Below are 23,442 nucleotides of genomic sequence, written 5' to 3' on the forward strand. Positions count from 1 at the left end.
GTCACAAAGTGAGAGCAGACTGTGTGAATCTCAACGTGCTTTCCTCCCCCGATCATACGACACCACTTCTGACATGACTCTAACTTTCGTCCTTGACTCATGGACTATTTAAAAAAAAAAAAAAAAAAAGATTAAAAAAAAAAAAAAAAACTCAGACAAAAGAAGGAAACTGTCTCTGCCTAACAGTCTACTTTGTTATTCAAAGCGGCCCCAGCTCCAGGATTGGACCAGACTGGCTCGGCCCCTGGCTCCTGCAAAGTGGGCAGAGCTACGCTCGGCGCTAGCAGCTCCACGCCAGCGACTGACCAGAGCGCCACCAGAGAGCAGCCGGGCTGGAGAGAAGGGGGTGTGAGAGCCGCGGCACCGCCAAGGAGACCACAGAAACACTCAGCAGCCACCCCCACCCCCACCCCCCCCCCACCACCACCCAAATCCCTAAACTCTGCAGCCAGAGGAGACCAACAAAAGCATTCTTTGCTTTCAGTTTAAACAGAAGAGGGGGGTGAAAGAAGAAGAAGAAGCAGAAGAAGAAGCAAAAGAGGAAGAAGAAAGCGACAATCACGGCGGGGCCACATCACTTTGGTCCAGATACAAATTCCCAAAGAGAGGCGTGACGGGGCGGCGGCGTCACCCCCGCAGGCGTCTCTAAGTTTAGGGGAGCGACCCGGAGAGGAGAGCGAGGACGCTACCAAGAACATCTGTGTGAAGGAGCAGGAGGCAGCATGAGGACGACATCCTGGACCACGTGGCTGCAGCTGCTGCTGTCTCTCAGTGAGTGCCCACAACTTCAGTCAACGCTTTTTGTTGCTGCTATTAGCAGATGCCGGGATGCGGGAAGCATCTTTTCTGAAGGTGTGTGTGTGTGTGTGTGTGTGTGTGTGTGTGTGTGTGTGTGTGTGTGTGTGTGTGTGTGTGGAGGGATGCAGCGACAGGTGCACTGCAAACTCTGCTTCAATTCTATCAAACTTTCCCAGAAGGGGCTTCGTTGTTTGGACCTTGGATGAGGTGATTTCTGGTTTAATCTTCCGCTTTTGCAGCTGCAGGTGGAAACAGAATTCCCACTTTGCACAGAATCCGCATTGTTCAAAGTTCAAATATTTCAACGTTTTTTCTTTTGCTTGAAACTGCTGTCCGACAAACTTGGGAAGTTTATTATTTAAAGAAAACGAACAAACGAATCAAAACGCCAGACTTCCATCCGCTTGAAGGCAGAAAGTTGTTATTTGCTGTGGGTGTGGCGGATATTCATATTGTCGGAACGGTCGCGATAAGGTTTGGGAAGTGGGCAGCTGCTGATCACAAGTTGAAATGTGAAACATCCCACTTTTGGGATTTTAGATAAACGTGTGCAGTTGTGAAAAGAGGAGCTTACATTTTGAAACACTTGGAATCTGGAAATTGCAAAATTGCCGAGTACTCCAATTGTCTGCGTTCAGTGTGTTGGGGCTGCTGTACTGACAGGGGTCATAGGTCAACGGGCACACGGTTTCCCACTCATGTTTTATTCATGCTGACTAAAGAAAAACCTAAAACAAATCAGTCTAACGTATTCATATATAATCCGATCTCCTCCATATATTTTTCTGTTGTTTTTTGCCGTTGTGCTATTGTTGTTGTTCCTCTTTTTATGCCTGTGTATGCACTTTGTAACTATGTGAAGAAAGGTGAAATACTAATAAAGTGTTACATTTTGTATGACGTACATCTTCTCCATAAATTGTCACGCAAGAGTGAAAAAGCAACAACACAGACATATACAGTAATGGATGTAGGATCCAAAACTGCATAGCACATAAATCAGAGATTATAAGAATTGAGAGGAAGAGGAAGAAATAGAATGTACTGTTTAATTAATTGTTATTTATTATATTTATGTTTTAATTTGGCACTGAATCGACCATTTGTTCTCGTGATGTCAGTTTTTCCACCGGAAGCTAATTTCTTTTTTTCGTGTGTGTGTTGCTGCCGTCAGCAAGCCCAAAAAAAGACTAATTAAAAAGCTTTTTCTGTTTGTTTTTTTCCTGATGCTTGTGCAGAACATGTGGGCCCTCCGTCCAGGCTCACACGCAGCCCTCCAATGGCTGGCTCGCACCCTGACCTCTCGCTCTCTCCCCCGGCCCCGCGCTTCTCCCACAAAGTGTTTGTCTTTAATTACGCACCTGCCGCTCTCCCACCCGCCGCCGCCGCAGTACTTTTTTCTTTACCAGGAGGCTTTTATTTTGTTGTGTGCAACACATGACATGACCCCCCCCCCCGCACCTCCGAACCGCTCAAAGCGGGCGGCTGTCAGCGCCCCCCCCCACAAACCCCCCCCCCCCCCCCCCCCCATCCTATTGTCTACAACCGCTTTCAGCACAACTAAATGGAAGACTTGCACTGAAGTAACAGTCAGCACTTGCACCAAAACGACTCCCTGTCAAGGTCAAGAATACTGCGTGTGAATACGCATCTCCGTCCAAGCGCCACTGACAGTCTGTCTGTGTTTTTCAGCCTTGCTGTGTAGAAGGCTTGCGCCACAAGCGGACGTTTGCGGACAACTCCGACTCTTATCATCGGGCCCCGAGAAACCTTTTATGGTAGTTTCCGGGTGAGACCGGGTGAGTCCGCGCGTGAGATGAGTGACACGCGGTCCAAACACAAACCTATAAATGAAATGCAGGGACGCACCGATACCACGTTTCCAGTACTTCATAGGGCCATTACACATGATAGAATTACTTTCATTTTTCTCATCATTTTTTCACAGATGTTATTTGAACAACATTCCTCAGTGTGTTTATCTATAACAAGTTTCACTACAGCGCAAACACTAATTTAGCAAAATTGACACGTACATACATACTGGTATCTGTGCATCCCTACGAATAATATATATAGTATTGGTCACTATTTTCAACGAATGTGATTGGATTAGCCACCTTTCACCTGGCCTGCCAGATGGAATGTTTCCCCAACATCGGTTATGCCATTTATTTTTAATGCATCCCTCTGTTTTCCCTCTTTAAAAACAAAACAAAACAAAACAATAAACAACTGCTTTGAGGCATCCTGTTCACGTGACAGCTGTGTCAAGCTTCGAAGCACTGTGGTGTTTCACGAAACTCCCAAAGCCCAAAACAGAGAAGAATGCTTCACTGCAGTGGCAGTACGTATGTGGAGGGCTTAACTTCTTCTCATGATGAATTTTTGTGTCCAGTTTGCGGCTTTCCTGCAGGTTGAAAAGAGATTTCGACTGCGTTTTGCTACAGCGTCGCTTGACGGGTTCAAACCCGTTGTTTGCTCTTTCACCTAACACCCTCAAGTCAGTGTTTGGGAGTGACCTCTGCGGTTTGATGGTGGGAAGAGGGCAGGATCTCCAAGTTATCAGCCCTCCCCAGGACTTCCTGACCCTGACGCAGACCCACCGTCCTGCACGTTTGAGGGTTGGTGACTCCGTCCGTTTCCTACAAGATAACAGGGCTGCTGAAGTCACTGTCCTGTCAGGACACCCACGGCTCCGGGGGAGACAGGGGAGACAGATCCTGCTTGCCTGCTACACTCATTTGGTGTCAACTCTTTTGTTCCAAATCGGGAAACAAAAGAGTTTGGGAGGTGCAGAGAAAAAATTATCAACATCCCATCAGTTCCCAAGAAGGGCGTGGCAGTGTGGAGACAGTCTTGACGCCCACTCCAACGTATGTCCGAGGATTCAGAGAGCAAGGCGACTGCAAGATCCTTCCGCTCTCGGTTAATTTGTTGTTTCAGTGCAAGATTTCTATTTAGTTGTGCTGAAAGCGGTTGCAGACAATACATAGGGTGAAAGCATTTGATTGTATTTCTAAATGTTCAATCAATGTTCTTAACAGGACTTAAAAAAGATGTGGCAAGTCAGATGTGTCATGAGGTTCGACATGGACATTTCTGAGGTCGACTATATATAATATTCTTTGCATTTGGACAATTACATCTTTTCTGATATCTGCATGAAATGTTTTTATACTTCCGGCACTTGGGAGACATTTTTAATCTATGGTGTTGTGGATGCAGCTTTGAAATCACTCAGACTACAATCCAGAGAGAGACAATTCGACTGGTAGGGGGCGCTGCCATTCCGAACTTGACAGGACATCAAATAACTGCAATTTAATGACACTTTTCTTTCCAGTCATGCACCTGAAATTATCTTTATTTTGTAATTAAATTATGCAACAATGTTACATGTAGCTTGTCACTCCCTAACACTGTGAAGAGGTTCGTGTCGCAGTGGCAGCTCGTTTTGATGTCTTTCTACGTTCATTTTTTTTTTTCTCGACTGGGAAAAAAGTCGGTTTGGCTTTGGCGAGACGAAGCAAAGCCAACCAGACATCTATTGCAACCTTCTCAATAGGAAGCCTCATGAACTTTGTCCCTATCAACTGTCCTCGGGCCTCTTTTCACCAGTTGGACACATTGAATTAGTTGCACAGCGGCAGGAAGCACTCCCCCTGGTGGACAAATTCAAGCCCCGAAAGTGCGTGCCGAATTTTTTGTTTTGTTTTTGTTTGTTTTTATGCACTGGCGGCTGGCATCCGTCCGCCGCGAGGCTCCATCACCGTCCGACCCCGCAGATTAAAGAGCCGCTCTCCTCCTTCACCTCCGCAATGACCTCGTCCTCCCCCCTCCCGCCTCGCCAGGTGTCCATTAATCTGGCCCGCGGCTGGTACGGCCAAGGACTCCCTCCCCACCCCTGCACTCCCCCACTCATTCCTCTCATCCATCCTTCCCTCCTAGCAAGCGCTCCTTTCATCGCCCCCCCGATGCCGAGGCTGCAGATAAACAGACATGGGAAAGCGAGTCAGCGGTTCATCGAGAGTACAGCTAGTTCGTACCTGGAGTGATTTTGTGTCGTACTAGTACTAGTACTAGTTAAACCAGGTCATAAATACTCTGGATCAAACCTTTATGACGTAATAGAATATTTTTCTGTAAACTGGGACAATTATTTTTGTCCCACTGAATGCATTAAAATGTGTTGTTGGTGCTGTCGTTACCATTATTTATTCATTTCCGTATAGTTGATCTAAACTCTTTTTTGGGCTATTTAGTCATGTGATGGTGCTCCAGTGCAGTCTGACACATAGAATCAAAATGTGAATAACGTCTTCATATGAAGACTTCTACACTTCACTTTAGCAACTTTAGCCGTCATCCTAATTCTCACCAAGTTCAACTTTGAATTCCTTCCACTCTGTGAAAGTGTATGCCTGCATGGAGCTGTGTGTGTGTGTGTGTGTGTGTGTGTGTGTGTGTGTGTGTGTGTGTGTGTGTGTGTGTGTGTGAGGAAGGGGGTTGCAGGTGTTGATGATGGAACTTTAGCATTGAGCTCTTAGCATTAGTGCACCAGCAGCGCTCATATAAAAACACACATACTGTACCAGTCTGGTTTCCAAGCACAGGGAGTATGTTGTTCCTCAATAAGGTGAGGCTGTGTGTGTGTGTGTGTGTGTGTGTGTGTGTGTGTGTGTGTGTGTGTGTGGCCAAGTGGCCGTTGGATTTACGTCGCCTTCACTTTCCCTCCTCACACTCCGCCCACACGCCCACCCCCATCATTTCCCTCTCCTCCCTTTCACTTGGCTCCCTTTTATTCCTCGCCGAGTGCTTGTGCATTCAGCGCTCCTCACCTCCCCTCACTGGTGCACACATTGTAAAATAAAGCGTAAAGACCTCCTCCTCTTTTACCCCTCCTCCCCCAGCAGAGTTGAATGGCCTCCCTTGGTGGGGCCCAAGGCGGCAGCAGGCTGAGGGGCTGAGTCCTGACTAGAGCAGGGGGTCCTGCAAGCGAGCGAGGGGTCGGTTGTCCTCACGTGGAGAGGTTTGGGGGGCTCTGTGTAGCCTGTCACCAAGCTAACGGGGTACATTTGCTGTGCTTGTTCTCCGAAGCCATTTCGTTGATGACTGGCTGGATATCAGATGCGTTTATGGATAATAAAAAAAAACGTGTATTTTCTTTCAAATATGTCGGAGCTGAACAGCCGCTGGGAGGCGGACTTGAGCTTGCAAATCACTCCAAAGTGGGTTTTTGCGTTTCCGTGGTACAGTTTAATCAGTGTCTCGTCAAAATGATGAACCTCGAGATATTACGCCTTGGAATGCTGATAAATACACAATGTTTCTTTCTTTGAACTTTAAAGATTTCTTTCAGAAAATTGATGTGTGTTTCTGATTCTTTCTAAACACAACACTTTTTAAATAAGGGTCGAGTTAGGGGTCAAGTTAAGGGTCAAGTTTGGGTCGAAGAATTAACATCCAGTCTGTCGGCGCCAAGATTTGTCTAAATCAAATGAAAAGACCCTAAACCAGCGTTTCTCAACTGGTGGTTCATGGAGTTGTGTTGATTGGGTCGCGACTTCATGGGCAGTTTGCCTTTTTTTTTTTTTTTTATAAAAAAAAAGGGATTTTTAATTATATATTTGACAGTGGTGGTCCTGTCACCATGCCTCCACTAGATCATGCGCCCTGGCTACTTGAATGGCTAAGCGTGCATGGCTATTACCCGGGAGTCTGGGGTTTGAAGCCCGCAAGGGCCCTCTGCGCCTTGCCACATATATATTTCTTGAGAAAATGTTGGCATGGCATTATGTTTGTCGGACTCATAATTCAATTCAATAATTTCAATCATGCCCTGCGATGAACTGGCGACTTGTCCAGGGTTTCCCCTGCCTTCGCCCTAAGACAGCTGGGAGAGGCTCCAGCAGACCCCCGCGACCCTGAATTGGAATAAGCGGCTATAGAAGATGGATGGATGGAATTTCAATCATTTATTTACTAGACATGATATAAAGTGGGCTAGCGTTTTTTATTTTTGTGGAATAAATTCGGGTGGCGACTTCATGATGAGGGAAAAATGTGGGTGCTGAGACTCCATCAGTTGGGAACCACTGCACTAAATTAACCTGCTCAATGGTTTTGGCGAAAGTGCTCTCGGCAGCCGTGTGATTTGCTGTCGAAAAAGTGAGCAAGTGGTGCAATGTAAAAGAATTCAAACGGACAAAATGGAAATTTATCGGCGGTCAATGAGCTGGCGGTGCTGCGCTCCATCTGCATTTGTCGCGCGCTGACGTTGTTTAACGTGAAAGGAGTGACTGCTGCCTGTCTTGACCCCCGGCGGTGTCAGGAGGAGCCCAGTCACAACAGCGGTGTTTGCTCAGACGGAAGGGCCATAAAAATGTCACCTCAGTCCTTTCCCCTCCTTGTGTCTGCGCGTCGCTCATGGCGACATTTATTTACAACTCTGTAGCCAGGAAGGGAAAACAATTCAGGAGGTCCCCGCCCTCGGCCGGCTGGGCTGTTTTTCTCCTCAGATACGGAGGATATGATGGTAGTTCTCATCTTGGACAGGATGGGCTGGAGGTCCACGAGAGTCCAATGGCGGCACCCCCTGTCGAGAGGCCATTAGTAGAAAAATCCCCCTTTTAACCCCCTCGTGACCTAAGTGACCTTAGTCTCAGTGACCAGCACAAGTGGGAAGCAACAAAGTACAAATACTTTGTTACTGTACTGACATAGATTTTTCAGGTATCTGGACTTTTGTGCTTTCTACTTCTTACATTGGAAAAACATGCTTGTTATGTTCAAAGTATTTCACTTATTAGTATTATAATAGTTGTTGCTTAAAGTGGAGCTTTTTGAATGATGCTGTTGTGGAGTTAAATACATCAGTGGGTCATATTGAAGAAGGAGATTATTTTACCTCAGCTTTGATGTTACTGTTCAGAACATTTTCAGTTCAGAGAAAAATATACACGTAATATACACATGGTTATTGATTTTAAAAGTGTCAAAAGTATCGAATTAGTGTTCACTAGTCATAGCTATTACTGACAGTTAGATTGTGCTGCAGTTGAAAAAGAACTAACTACATAGTATTGAGAGTATCAAAACTGTTTAAAACTTTATTTTTTTTGATAAAATTATCAACAAGGGTTTGTTTTTTTTATAAGGTCGTGGGTTTGATTCCGGGGCCCGGACCTGGGACCTTTCTGTGTGGAGTTTGCATGTTCTCCCTGTGTCTGCGTGGGTTCTCTCCGGGTTCTCCGGCTTCCTCCCACAATCCAAAAACATGCATGTGAGGTCAATTGAACACTCTAAATTGTCCATAGGTGTGCATGTGAGTGTGAATAGTTGTTTGTCTCTGTGTGGCCCTGCGATGAACTGGCGACTTGTCCAGGGTGTCACCCTGCCTTCACCCTATGACAGCTGGGAGAGGCTCCAGCAGACCTCCGACCCCCTGAATAGGAATAAGCGGGTATAGAAGATGAATGAATGAATGAATGAATGCTTTTTTTTTTATTAATGGGAAAAAAAAATCGCTTAAGTACATTTCAGATCTTGTACTCTTTTTTTACTTTCACTTGAGTGAAAGAGTTGAATCAGTACTTTTACTAAAGTATTTTTTCACACGAGTATCTATACTTTTACTTAAGCACAGGATGTGAATACCTTTGCTATCTGAGGTGAATACGGGCCAAACGCAGTCGTGCTCCACAGGTTCAGCGTGGAAGGAACATCAGCGCTGACTTTTCAAGCAAAACTTTCACCAAGTTCCAATCGGGAGTGATTTCGAGGCAGACTGGGCGTTACATAATCGCCCCACGTGGGTTTTTAGCGGCTATAAAAACAGGAAGCGACTGTTGAAAGCTGCCATTTACCACAGAAGAAGACCAGGAGGAAATAAGGGAAGCAACTGCAAAGTGTGTGAACGCCACAGGGGCAACTTTCTGGCGAAAGGAACATCACCTGAGACTCATCTTGGTGGGGAAAATAGTCTTTTGAGTCACGCCTCAGGGAAAATGAAGCAATAAACGCAGCTTCAGACTGACAGACGCGGCTGTGACAAATGGAGGGTTTGTTCTATTGTCTCACAAGTTATGTTAAGATTGGGCCGTCTTTTTAAAGGGGCCGTTGGTCAGTGGAATATACATTTTGGGAAAGTTCCATCGGGCACATGAGGGTTTGCTGCAATGTGTATTTCTGAGGGTTGAGGAGGATCAACTCACGTCTGTGGCCTTGCAAAATAATTGAACTACCTTCCCTATGGATTTATTTATATTCATTAAATAGAGGGCAAATGGAAAAAGGTATGTTTTCTTTTTTTTTGTTTGTTCATTGTGGGCTGGGGAGATTTATTTTTGTTTTATTTTTATTCCTTTTTTATACTCACATTTTACATAAAAAATAGTACTTGAAGCAATGTGTTCTAGTTTCTTCTATGTAGTTGCATCACTGTCAACCTGCCAACAGCTCAGTTAAGTTTGTGTTGGATGAACGTCGGGGTTGTACGGTATCCCATAGAAACCACATCCAGGTTTGTAAACACAGTTGGTGTGGGGGAAAAAAGAGAGCACCTTTTTTTTTTAACAGGTTTACGTCAAAGGATGTGAAAGTTTGGGCTGCGCGTGTCAAAAACATACAAACCATTGTTGGTAAACAATAAAACCTTGGGCAGATGTCGTGTTTTTGTTACGTGAAACCTAATTTATACATCAGACTCGTAGGGGAAGGTGGGGGTTCTGGTGGGTGCGAGGGGTGGGGGGGGGAGCAAATCAACACAAGTGCTTCCTGAAGCTGAGGCGAGCCAAGAGGTTGAGGGACGCGCCAGGGAAAGGACAGCAGGTCGGTTCTCACAGCCCGCAGGCGAATGACGGCCGCGAAAAACGACTAGTTAGACAGATAATTGTGTGATTCAGAAGGAAAAAAACAATCAATGAATGATGAATTACATGTTAGCGCTTCAGAAACACGGCGCTGTTGGAAAAAGAAAATCCAATCATTTTTAAGCTATTGTCTGTCGAGTTCAACCTCGACCTCTAAACGCTAATACCTGACGAGGACAAGGTCAAATTGGAGTGCCTTGACATCATGTCGATGACCCCGACTTTTACTGCCTGCTAGGGTGATACTCTGACCCTCTCTTTATTTCAGTAGGTCTTCTATAGTGGATAATGAGCACTTATAGAACTTAGGAAGCTACAACTGCTGGTTGCACTGATGATAACAACAGTGTCAGCACTGTTGAGTGTCAAATTTCCCTTCTGTTCTATTTTCTGCCTCTACCCTCGGATATACCTCGGATATGTTTAATTGAATTTACTTATGGAGCAGAACGTATTTGGCATTGGCACAGTTATATTGAAAAGTGTGAGCGTTTTCCCCAAGTCAAGCTTACTGAAATGTGAAGGTTGAAGAGCAGTTGTAAAAAAAACAAAAATGAATTAAACAAAAACTAAAATGTGATGCCCTGCCTGTGCTGAGAGTCAATCAACAGATTGGACACCTGTTGAAAAGCCAATTAGTCATTCTGCAAAAAAAAACAAGAAAGAACTTAAGATAAAAAACACCAAATATGATGTGTAACAGTGTGGCATTCCTTCCTGCCAACAGACATTTAAAAGATCTGGGAGTCTTTGTGGAAAAAAAAACAAAACATACAAAATGCAGTGTAATGGAAACTACAGAAGGAGGCTGACAGACTACAGGTGCTGGTGTGTCTGTGTGCGTACTCGTGCGCGCGCGTTCGTGTGTGTGTGTGTTGAGGAATGTGTGGACGAGATAAAAACAAACCTCAGCACTGATAACAGGGGTATCACTAGGTGCTGTCGCCCGCAATGAAACAGATGCATCCGAGACAGCTGAGGTCACCTGAGGTCACACTAAACAAGATGCTGCACAGGTTGGGGTGGGGGTGGGGGATGGTGGGGGAGTGGGGTTCACTGACTGATGGGACATCTTCAAGGCGTCAATGGATTTACCGTCACTTCACTGCATTGGTTTACTTGGCCGGCAGATACAGAGCATGCTGATAAACGCTAACAACATGGAGTTACAATGAATTGAGTGTAAACACGGCATCATTAGCGTGACACTTATTTACATCCATGCCTCTAAGCATTAAGCATTCAGACAAAGAGCAAACACATAAAGTGCAAAAGAAAATATCTGAGTGCTTCAGACGTGATACTCGCACAGCTGCATGAAGGACAAGGTTGAGTGAGAGAAACAAGCAATTTTCTTTCTGACCAAACAAACCTCCTGTATTGTTGGAAGTAAAATTCATTTGAAATTCTCTTCATGAATTTATTTGGAAGGTTTTTCCAGGTTAAACTACCTTTATTGAGATGGAACATTTTGACCAAAAGTGGACTGATAGCAGTTCGCAGCTTATGCAGCTTTAAAACTCCAGTGTGCAAAATTTGGCTTGATTTCTGATTTTTTTTTTTATTGGTGAAAACTAAACATACTGGCCATTAATACATTAATAACAGTGTAAACTGGCAGAACAATAAAATATATATATAAGAATCAGTGGTGGACTGTGCATTTCACGCCTAGGCCATCAGTGACGTCATATTTAGTCCACCCTAAATTAACACACCTCATAATACCCTCGATATTATACTACAGCTCAAGAATCCATACAGAATCACACTTCGACATTACATCACCTTCATATAGGGGACGTAGTTGAGCAAAACATAGTTTCCAGAGCATTTAAATCATAATTAAGACTAAGTAACTAAGGCAACTAATGCTGTCAAAAAGGGAAATTTTAAGAGATTCCTCAACAAAGTTTTAATAAGTCCAGCAAAACTACACTGTGAGCCTAAACTCTCGTCCAACCGTGTCCAATAAATTGCGTATTATCGCCAACGAGACGATAACGAGACGATAACGAGACGATAACGAGACAAATTATTTAATTATTAAATTGTTGACCAATTGAACATGTTGGCGCAGCTACTGCGCCAATGCGCCATGGTATTTACATTTTAAATTGCAGATGATTTGGCAGCTAAATCTTCATCTTCTCCTTCAGCCGCCATGGCTTCACCGTGAAGGCAGCCTGATCTCTGAGTTGAGTTCCGTCTGGAAGGTTCTCAGTGCTCATCCAATCACAGGACGCACACATGTGAAATTCAGCGTACGGCCAGCTAGCTGGACTTGGCATTTGATATTCGAGATGTGATTGGCTACTGCAACTCACTGAGGTCCATTAAACAAACAGGAGCCTGCTATGTTGGTTCTGCTGGCCTAAGGCAGATTTCATGGCACCTGGCAACACAAGCTAGCTGAAATGTGATTGGACAAAAACTCTACGGTAATATACGACAATGGAAGCAACGCAACCAAGTGGATGTTATATGATGTGAAAAGAACAGACTATGGAGAATGACTTTATTATCATATTTATTTTAAAACGTGCTTTTCTAAGTATGGTTAGACCAGCAGAGACTGCCTAGCTGGCCCTGACGGCCCGCCATTGATAAGAATATACATAGAGCAATAATGGTCTTGGTCTTAGTTAGCTGCCATCGTGTACCACCATTTTTTAACACAAAATGCACTGTCAGGGAGGCTCCCTTAAACTTTTACACACTGGACTGTTAATTAAGAGCATGCACTTTTAAAAATGTTGAAGTTCACTTTTTCCCTTTCTTCTTTATTGTAGAAATGTTGTTTAAATCCTTGAAATACAGTGCACTGTAGATGGAACGCTCGGCCCAATCAGTTCAGCGGGGAGGGAGTGGGGTGGTCGTTGACAGAGTACTCTCTTAGTAGTCGTGTTTATGACAGCAGGTTGCGGGGCTGATTAGTGACAGGCCTCTAATCGGCTCCACCAGCCTCCACTTAACCTGAGCCAAGGTTATCAGCCAACCAAGGAACTGACACCGCCTGAATAGCGAGGGCATGTCAGAGCACTCTAGTTTCTGTTGCTCTATATCTATACATGGCTGATAACTGTCCCTACAGCGTGCCAAGCACGCATGTATTAGTGTGACCATCAAAATCAGCTCAATCACATAAAATAATGCCAAAAACTTGCTAGACGTTGTATGTTTTTGCTTTTTCTACGGGTAAGGGGCAAAAAAAATAATGCTAATTGTTTCCTGGGTACAATCTTTACTGAGATTAATGTTGACTCAAAAAAGAGTTATGCAACATGTGGGTAGCGAACCAAAAACTTCAGAAAAAAAATATATTAAAAAAATTATAAAACAATGTGTAGCCTCTTTACAATTTGTCTATTGATATTGATATTAAATTCTTTCTCTTCCTTGCCATAGTCTTGTCAACATAAGGGAAACTATCTATCTACAGTCAGATCTATCTATATATCTATCTATCTATATATATTAATATGCTTGTTAATAGAAAATACCTCCTATTTGAAAGTGCGCAAAGCACTTCACACCAAATCCGTGGATTTTTTTTTAAGATCTTGCATCAAACTATTAAGTTAACGATTAACTTATGTTTATGAGTACAACTAAGAATAGATAATGTACAGTAAATATATAGTTTTTAAAAAAAAGCTACTTTTTGGAAAGTGTAAAAAAAGAAACAAAGCTTTATTTGCAAACCCACTCGTTTCTCTAACGTGGTAGTTTGCAACACAGTCTACATATGATGGGTACCGGCTGTGTGTCAGGTGAAAAAATGCACATGGAAGTGGGTGGAGGTCACAGTGTGCAGGGGTAGCCGTCTGAGGGACAGGGCTGGGCCATTGTTCTGTGACTGTGGAGCCGGGCTCAGATTGTTCACAGTGCTCTCTAAACTGGCCGCCGACACGGGCGTGGCGCTTCCACGTTTATTGTACGCGGCATCCTGTCCCGCTCTCTATAAATAGGCCGAGGTGCACGTATGGCTGTGCTGCTGCCCGAGTGTACAGCTGCCCACCTGCAGGAAACGAGAGGAGCAAAGGTGACGTGTAAGTTCTGACAAAGCCGCTACACAGTCCCTGACCCTCAAACACACAATCTCAGCTCCTCGTTTAGACATATAAGATGACACATGTCTATGTTTACTATCAGGACAAAGACGGTAGTGCAATATAGGGACAGCTTGTTGGAATGCAGTTGTGCATATGCTAGCGTCTTCTTGAGGGGCATAGGAAGGCTGGTGTGGACAATCCAGCTGCCTGACAGTTTAGGGTGAACGCTTGTGTCCTCAAATAAACCAACGAAGAAGTAGGTGGCCGAGATATCCAGGTTTGTGTACGCAGGCCACCGCATTTCACTGGCAAGCTCAGAAGAGAGTGGGAGTGAGCGAATGAGCGACGCAATCTAAAATCTGACCACTAGATGGCAGAATTTCACATGCTGTACCTTTACAGTTCCCGCGCTAGCCACCTTAGCTACATGCCCCTGTTCGCTCACAATCGTGTCTCCTCTTTCCTTCCTCAGGCTTCCTCCTCTGTAGCTTCTGCAAAGATCCTGATAATGACGCTCAGACCCCCCCAACAACAACAGCCCAGGCCACAGCACCTCCGCCAAGTGTTGCTGGAGGTCCTGACTCGGCTACATCGACAACGGTGGCGGTGGCTACAGTCTCCAGCAACAGTAAGACGGCTACGGGCGCTGGTCCTGCAGCACCGGCGACCCCAGCTGCCAATGTAAACACAGACGCGGCCACGCTGGCGCCAACGCCCGCTGCTCTGATTACCATCCCGAACGCGGTGACGCAGGCTACCACCAAACTTACAGCGCAGCCAGTTACCGCCCATTCGCTGGCACCGACTAAACCTGACAAGACAGCGGCACCTCCAATGACCGTCCCCGTCGCTGTGACTCAGCCGCCGGTGACCACAAGCCTGCCAAACGTCGTCACGCCGGCTTCGACCGCAGGCAACACCGGAACTCTTGTGGTATCACGTGACGTTGTCACGGCAACTAGAGCCCTCGGAACGGTTGAGCCCACAAGCGGGACGTCGAAGACAGAAGCGCCTGCAAGTACGCCAACGGTCGCCAGCAACATCAGAACAGCCCAGACCCCCAAAGTATTGACAGGTGCTCCTCCAACGAGCCAAAATTCATCGGCCGCCAACACCCTGCCCACCACCAGGTTTAATCAAGGAGTGTCAGGTAATGAAGGAGTGGCGAGCGCAAAACACTCAACAACAGGGGTCACCAACCTTTTTGAACTTGAGAGCCACTTCAGGGGTCCTAGAAGGGCAACACTTGCTACACTCTCCTGAAATAACACATATTCTCAGTTATGCATGACTATTAATGCTACTGATCTATGTGAAGACACTGATCACAAGGTTGGACATAATTGAATTTTAGACGCAGCTCAACAAATTGCGCTATTTTTCCAATAGGCCTTGCAGGCGACTCATGTTGTCCTTGGAGACTACTGTACCTGGTGCCCACCACGTTGGTGACCCCAGGTCTACGGTAAACTTTGAGAAAGAAACTTATATTAGTGACACAGGTCAGCATAATTACCTGAAATGTCCGTCCAAACCCCCCGTACGTCTTTTCATTTAGAGACTATAACCCAGTGGAGGGCCGTGCATTTCACATCCAGCCCTTCACATGACATCATACTTAGTCCTACCTAAATTCACACACAACATTTACCATTTCATGTAAGGGACTATTCATTGAAAATGAAAGTAGGCGTGAGTGTGAGTAGTTGTTTGTTTGTTGTACCCACCTTCACCCAAGACAGCCACATAAAGATGAAGAGTTTAGGTTTGTTAAGATTTTGAGGGAAAAAATGTCATTTTCTGTACAGATCCAGTCATCCAGAAGACCACTGTGACCGCGAGCCAGGGACATACGACGCCTGCGTCCTCGCAGCCCGCTGTGAGCACGCTCGTCCCCGGTATCCCCTCCACCACCACCTCCCCAACCACCCCAACCACCATCATTGCAGGAACCTCTGCAGCCAAGGCCGTGACCACCAAAGCGGAAGCCACGCCGGCCAAGCCCGCCACCGCCACCACGCCGCTACGCTTCACTCCGACCAGTGGCGTCTCCAAGGCGATAACGAACAATACAGAAACCATCCACTTAAAAAAGTTTGTGGTAAGAAGAGATCGACACACTGTCACTGTGACCAGATTGGGGAAACTGACGTGAATGTTCACTGACAGATTTGTTCTCCAATTTTGTCCTCCACAGTTTTCCCTAAACAATGGACAAGAGGTACGATTTTTTTTTTTCTTTTCTTTTCTCTTACCACAGATCTCTCACTGGCATCAGACTGATTTCTATTTATGTTGCACAATGCGTGCTTCGCCTCTCCTCCAATCTCCATTATTGTCACGTCCACGGGGAGGCAGGGACACTCCCCGTCTACTGCTTTTTCTTTGCTCCCAAACATCCCTTTGGTTTAAAGATGGTTGACCATTGTGCAACATCCTGCAGGGTGGATAAGCAAAACAAAACTAAAGAAAAACAAAAAAAATGAACTTATGTCTTTCTTAAGAGGCTGCAGCTTTGAAGTTGGTAATGAGACACTCGTTAATGTGAAAAGCAACCAACCCGGCTAAAAAGTTAGTGCAAAATTACTGCAAGATTACTCTTCAAGTTTTTTCATTTAGTTTTTAATCTAATAATATGTAAAAACGCAATGTGTCTGAAAGCTCAGAACTAAAGTGAGTAATGAACAATAGCTAAGCACATTTGAACCCAGGTAAACCTGTTGGATTCCAGAGTTCTTATGAAACTGAGCGGCTCTTATTTTGAAGCTATTTTAAATAAAGGAAGGAACTGTTATTTTCCCCACACCTGGTACTTTGGGACTCAGGTTTAATTATTTTCCTTTTAATTATTTTTGCTTCTGAATGAAAGTTGGCAACACTATTGTACACACATTTAATAACAAATTAGTATGTAACGTCACTGATTTAGTGTGTTTAGTGTAATAGTGTGGAAATCACTGGTGGATATTGTGGCTGTCCAGACAAGGAACAGGACAGGAAACAGTGAAGTGCATATTAAAAAAAAGAGAGAGAGAGAGAGACTTTGGTCTCTGTGGAAAAGTGTCTTAGTGGGAGCCCTTCCTGCCTTTCACTAGTTTCCTACATTCCCACACCTCCCTCACATACTCAGCCGCTCTCTGTTGGCTGCCCTGTTCCAAAACACACCAGAAATATATCTACACACGCGACAGCGCAGGAAGACGCGACCTTTGAACCTTTCCTTTCTTCAAACTCTTGGGGAGGGGCGTTGTTTACGAGCACTGCGCCCTCTGACCCTCAGACCGAGGAGGACAAGAAGCTGGTGGCGGTCTGCAACCACCTGCTGGACGGTCTGCAAGATGGCAACTGCACTCTGACATACCATCACGTCGGCAATAAACTACGCTTTCAAGAAGTGGAGATCAGCGGTAAAGGTAGGACCAAAAAAAGTCTTTGTCCCGGCGCAAAATTGAACAGGCAGTTAGACCCGAGGCTAAAACCAAGCGTGTCTTGCAGTGGCAACCAAACAGGCAGAGGAGTACTATGAAGAACTGGATAAGGTAGGAGGCCGTGGGTGGGCCGCTATGAGTGGAACGTCGATTTTTCCGTGATTTTTTCCGTAGATACTGCGAGGCAGTGTTTGAGGGTCTTTTCTCTCCTTCCGACAGAAGCCGACGGACAACAAAACCCTGATCGCCATCCTGGCGTCCTGCGGGGCTCTGCTCATCATGATCGTCATCCTGGCCGTGTGCGCCTCGCACCATCGCAAGCCGTACAGTGAGAACCAGGTAGGTGGCGCTACACCCCTAACCCTTCGCCATCGCTCTTCTGTTGCATCCTGTTTACCCCCATTGTTTTTTTTTTTCACTGTGGATGTGTTATAAGAGCTGGGCACCAGACTGGCAATATAGCAGCGCAGCAAGAAAAAATAAATAAATAAAAAGAATCTCCCCCGGTGGCCGCTTAAGGTACTGTAGCCAAGAAAACCCATGTGGCCCAAAAGACATTTTTCCACAGAGATCGCAACATAAAAAAAAACAAAAAAAACAAAACCGCCTGTAAAACCCCTGACAGGATGCCCCAAAGTTGAAGCGCAGTTCATGATAAATCTTTCTATTGGAGATTTTCAAGTCATTGGCCAGAAGATAGGCCAGAAAATCCGTCATCCGTCATACATACTGTACATACTGTCTCTTGGGTCGTTCTGATTGGCTGAAGTGTCCTGCTGTATCATGTGAATTACAGTATACATACTTATATATAAATAAAAAACGTTTTGAAGGTAGGAAAACCAAATTACTTTTATTGTGCTGTTTGTATACACTTTTATTTATGTGTTTATGGGCAATGTATTAAGCTTTTACCAATGTAAAAATCCTTAATCAAGACAAATGTTACACAATGCTTATATTTCACTGCTGATCTGCTCTGGCTATAATATCAGATAGGAAGCATTTCATATGGCTCTGGATTTTTGTGTTGAAATCTAAAGCCTCACCTGTCACGCAAGGTTTGGGCCCTTAAGGAACGGACCTCCTTCCCCATTGGCCCAGTCTGGAGGCTAGCATGCTAACTCAATGTCAGCATGTGGCGCGGCTTCAAGTAAGTTTTCCTGTTTTCTCTTTCGCCAGCAACACCTGACGGAGGAGCTGCCCACGGTGGAGAACGGCTACCATGACAACCCCACGCTGGACGTGATGGAGGCGCAGTCGGAGATGCAGGAGAAGAAGTCGGCGCTGAACGGGGAGTTCATCGACGGCTGGATCGTCCCCATGGAGAACATGAAGGGGGACGTGCCCGACGAGGAGGACACTCACCTGTAGGGGCTGCAGCCGCGCAGAGGAGAGACACTGACCCGGGGAAAAGAAAATCTCTAGGACCTCAACAACAACAACAAAAACAACATAAATAATATGCCTTAACAGTATGGGTATACATATTTTTATAGTCAAAATCTTTCATTTGAAAAAAACACTTCAGATGTGAGGCGATTTTCCCCACTGTGATTTTTCTTTTTTTTTTACACCTGTTAATAGATTTTTTTTTTCTTTGTTTTCATTTCTTTTATAAATCGAAGCTTCCAGAGGAGGAAGAACAGACTTAACAGCAGTATGAGTTTCCTGGTTCACTTCTACACCTACTAATTTAGATTAGGCGACCTCAGGACTAAAACACAAAGAGTCTTGGTGATGTAACTAGCACGTGCACGCAGCTGTGAGGAAGCAGCCAGGAACAGGAACAGAGTGACCCCGAATGGTCAAACAAAGACGTCCATGGGAGGTCGGGAGGGAAGATTCTAAGAATCAACATAATCAACGAATTACGTAATAATAATAAAAGAAAGAAGAAAAAAAAGAAGGATCGAGTCCACACACCGGAAGCTGCCCCACTGCCATTTGCTTAGCAACTCGCTGGCGTTTCCATCCGCATGATCTTTGTCACGTTCATCAGGTAAGGATGTAAAACGCCCTCGTCCAAGTGTGTAGACCAGTGGTTCTCAACTGGTGGAGCCTCAGGACCAGAATTCTTTTCCTTATCATGAAGTCGAGACCCAAATTTATTCCACAGCGCTGAAAAAGCAAAACAAAGCGCTAGCTAACTTTCTATCATGTCTAGTCAATAAATTATTGAAATTGTGTCAAAACCAGTGGACACTGTGATTAGGACGTCTCTGCAAATGCAGGTCAAAATAAAAAAGACTAACAATCGTGGATAAATAATGAAGGGGGACTTTTGTCCACCTTCTGACCACTGTGACTAAGGTGTAATCACAGAGAACTGCTCATGTTAGACTACATGACTTAGGCTCGTGCTCAGCCACTGGAACATCCATTTTTTTCTGCCCTCCGTTTCATCTTACAAAAGGGGTGAAGGGTTCATGTTTATGAAGTCTCCATTCAAGGTTAGTGCACTTTTGTTGGGGTGTCTGTGTGAAAGCCTCCCTAACCCAGAGAGCTTTTAGCGTAGCTTAGCTTAGGTCCGGAGCAAACAATCTCTGCAAGGCCAAATGAATTATCACTTGAGACCTTGCTAATCTAGCATTTGCAGAAACAAACAAACAAAAACCCATTTGGCACTGCAGTCCACTCCGTTGAAGCTATCAAAGTATTGCAGCAATAATTAATAATAATAAAAAAATATATATAACCACTAAGATTTAACGTAATTTATGTCACAACATAGTTATGTATTCCACAGTGCTGACCTTGCGGCTCTCTTGTACACACGCAAAGTGCGCCGGTCACATGACCTTTAACCTTAACACCCATTTTCACTATTATCTATTGTGTGTGCAAGTGCCATAAACGTGTATTTTACCCCAGATGTTGAGAAACGCAACACACCTTTGAACGACACGTATCACTAGAAGGCCAAAAGGGGTTGAATTCTAGTTGACATCAGTATTATTTTCAAGTAACAACTGATGTGAACACCGACTAGTGTGGCTCTGGGTTGGGAAGGGGAGGCGGGAGGAGTGGTGTGGGTACACATTTCTGAAGATGGAGAGACTTCTGTTTCTCAATTTTGGTCATGTGTAATTGTGTACTTTCCCTTTAAAACCAATTAAGAAGTTAATATATATTTACAATATGTACAAGTGCAAATTCCTTACCTTGGGCACTCCATTCAATCTTTCCCTTATTTTTTTTGTAAACTATTTTTGAGTTGTGTTTGTTTTGTCAATTTATAATTTCACTTTCATTACTATTATAGTTGCGCCACTGTCACCAAAGTAAGGTAGCAGTTATTTTATGTATTTATAGTTTGCTTGCTTGAAAGAAAGCAGCCAACAGGGGGTCTGACACACTGGAAATTGTCACCATTTGTATTTGCAAATAAACAAGAGTGTTTGGTTTTTTTTCCAACTCGAGTGTCCATTATATTGTCTTGCAAGGCTGCCTGCAACACCTGTGCTTGACCACAGGAGGGCAGAGCAGAGACGGAACAGAGACGGGACTTGAACAAAATACAATCTTTATTCCATATATACAGTACATACAATGCAATTCTACAAGGCTTTCTACACATTCGCTTTTCCACCAGAGTAGTGCTGCTCAACGATGTGGCCGAGAGTACCAGCAGTGAAGACCCTCAGTCCCACCCGGGGGAGAGGGGTGGGGCAAAAAGGAGGTGCGACGTGGAGAGATCGAGTGAAAGCGAGCAGGAGGGGAGGCGGAGAAAATAAATCCATCCAGCAGAGCATTTCCAAGACGGTCGGCAAAAAGGAAAAGTATTTGGCATTTGTACATTTTCATATATTCCATCATACAAAAGTGCTTTTTCACAACAATTCATCCTTTTTAAATAAGTCTACCGGCACTAAACAGTGTGACGTGCTACAGCGAGCGTGATGAGCCCTCGGTGTGGTTCAGGGGCTTCAGGAATAATGCCTCAGGTTCGCCACTGCCGTTTGTTTCTCACTTCTCAACCACAGCAGAACAACATTTTGTGGAGCGGTGGTAGTTTTTTTTTTTTCCTTTGTTCTTTTCAAGCAGTGCACTCGTGGAAAAAGACGCAAAGACCGCGGGAGGTAGAGGAGGCAACCGAGCTCTCTCCCTCTCTCTGTGTGTATAGATATGTGTATATATGCACATATACACACACACAGATATATACGTATGTATATATGTGTGTGTATATATTATATACATATATATGTGTGTGGGTGTATACACGTATATATACACACACACACACATACATACACATCGTTTTTTCACCTGACCGACAAACAATACAATCCGTTAGTGTCCAACAGAATGAGGGAAGGCCGCGGGCCAAACAATGTGACACAGTGGGCAGGAGCTGAACGAGCGTCGGTAAACATCACCCAACACCCTCCAAGAAACAAACTAAACACAAAAACCCTCCAGCAGCGCTAAAACCTTCCAACTGGTGCGAACCTGAACTTTAAAGTAGCGCCAGTCATCAGTAGCTGTAAATCTGAGCGTGGCCAGTTGGTTGCTCGGACTACGTTCTGCGTCATGTGACCAGTAATGTTTAAAGACCACAATTTTTTTTTTTTTTTTTTTTTTTTTTAAACTTGAGCTGATGTGTGCAGCTGTTTAGCGTTCTGACAGAGGAACTCCTCAGTTCTGGTTATGTTGTGATCACATGATCATTCACTTCTCCCACTGCATAAAGAACAAAGCCAAAGAAAACCCAACAACCAGGACCCCGGCCTGACCTGGTAACATGATGTAGTAGTGGAGTCTGCACTGAACATTCATTGGCAATCAAGTCTCAGCTGTCAGTGACGTTTTCAAGTCAACGCCACGTCAGAAGAATGATTAGTGGAAACGGTCAGTTACAAAAAATAAAATACAATAAAATAAAAATTACAACCCATGCAGGCGGTTTGATTTTAACCCCCCCCCCCCCCCCCCCAACCTTCCATCTTCGAACAGAAAGGGACGAATGAGCTGTCCTGTGCTGGACCACTAGGTGGTGGTAAAGACGCCAACTGGGCCATATAACGACTGGCGGTGTAGTCAGGCGCTATCTTGCTATCGTCACAGTTCTCTGCGCAACAGCTCCACCCAGTGGCCGGCCTACATGGCAGCAGTGAATCAGCAGGATGGACACAGTGTGGGGAGAACAGCAGGCTGCAGTTATAAGGGGAAAACAGAAGGGATTTCTTTTTGTTTTCTTTCCAACTCATTTGCGAGGTTGAGGGGACAACACGTTGAACTTTTATCCACGCTACCAAAATGACCCAAAAATCATTGCAAAGAGGATCAAATCAGTGGCAGGTGTTTCCTGTGGTGTAGAGACTTTTCAGCTCTTTTACACCGAAAAGTCCTTTATGTTTATTTACACTTTAGTACAGCTTTTTGCATTCATTTTGAAATGATTGTGGGTGAAAACTAATTCTGCTTAATTAGATGCTTGCCGATGACTTGGAGAAGAGCAAAAAACAAAAAAACAAAGCACACATTCTGTATGCAGGTCGTTGAGATCCTACATTTTACTGAAACGAGTGAAGAACCTTGAGCCACATCCTGGTCACCTCTTCAAACTCAAATCAGCCGAATGTGCGCTCGACTTTTTCAACGGACCCGTGGGAGAGGCCATTTTTTTAGGGCACAGAGCACCGATTCAACACTTGTACAATATGGGAGGGGAAATAATACGTGCAACTCCTCTGTTTTGGACCAAACCTTTCTTTTTTTTGGAGGTGGTGAGGGGGCAAAAGAACAATGAGATGATGATGATGATGGAGAACAGAAGGGGACGTTTGGCAGAAATCACCCAGAACGGCAAAGGAAAAAAACCCGGCTCTTGCGTACCTCGGCTTCCAATCCAACTCCCGCAGTGCTGTTCGAGTGTTTGTTTGCGGAGCGTCGCCATCGGGTGGCGCCGGCTGTGACAGCAGCAGGTTCCCGATGAAGTACAATCCCACCAGCAGGGCTCGACGAACGGGAAAGGGGGGGGGGGGGGAATAAAAAAAATAATAAAAAAAAGCAACCGGGTTTCTGAAAGACCTCCGTTTGTCCCCGGCGTGTCCCAGCAGAGGAGGGGGTGGGGGTGGGGGGGGGGGGGCGGAGGGGCAGTTCGGGGAGTGAGGTGTGGAGGAGGAGAGGAGCACGGGTCAGTAGGGGGTGGGGGGGGGTGCTAAAGGGTGATGAGGTCCACCAGGTTGCCCTTGGGTGGAGTCATGCTGTCCGGGAAGAAGTTGACCAGGGTGTCGAAGAGCTGCGTCCGCTGGGCGTACGTCTGGTCCACGTCCGAGAATC

At 45.1% G+C, this 23,442-nt stretch overlaps 2 protein-coding genes across 4 annotated transcripts in view; one reads left to right on the forward strand and one right to left on the reverse strand.

The window, feature by feature from the left end:
* The first annotated feature begins 247 nt into the window (after positions 1-247).
* podxl (podocalyxin-like) lies at positions 248-23,138 on the forward strand. Of its 2 annotated transcripts, XM_076012051.1 has the most exons (8): positions 248-771; positions 14,199-14,876; positions 15,535-15,827; positions 15,924-15,947; positions 17,007-17,139; positions 17,222-17,265; positions 17,374-17,493; positions 18,337-23,138. In XM_076012051.1, the coding sequence occupies exons 1-8, from the start codon at positions 723-725 to the stop codon at positions 18,526-18,528; spliced, it is 1,533 nt and encodes a 510-aa protein (XP_075868166.1). In that variant the 5' UTR covers positions 248-722; the 3' UTR covers positions 18,529-23,138. The 2 variants fall into 2 exon arrangements, with proteins under 2 accessions (XP_075868166.1, XP_075868167.1); XM_076012052.1 differs by lacking the exons at positions 248-771; positions 14,199-14,876 and adding an exon at positions 14,959-15,228.
* Positions 20,664-23,442, reverse strand: part of mkln1 (muskelin 1, intracellular mediator containing kelch motifs) — a 28,955-nt gene continuing 26,176 nt past the window's right edge. For both annotated transcript variants that reach the window (XM_076012050.1, XM_076012049.1), the window contains exon 18: positions 20,664-23,442. In XM_076012050.1, the coding sequence (XP_075868165.1) occupies positions 23,321-23,442 (122 nt within the window). In that variant the 3' untranslated portion in view covers positions 20,664-23,320.

Source organism: Nelusetta ayraudi, unplaced genomic scaffold (genome assembly GCF_046127955.1).
Source record: "Nelusetta ayraudi isolate G7.1 ecotype Tasmania unplaced genomic scaffold, CSIRO-AGI_Nayr_v1 ptg000135l, whole genome shotgun sequence".
Taxonomy (NCBI): domain Eukaryota; kingdom Metazoa; phylum Chordata; class Actinopteri; order Tetraodontiformes; family Monacanthidae; genus Nelusetta; species Nelusetta ayraudi.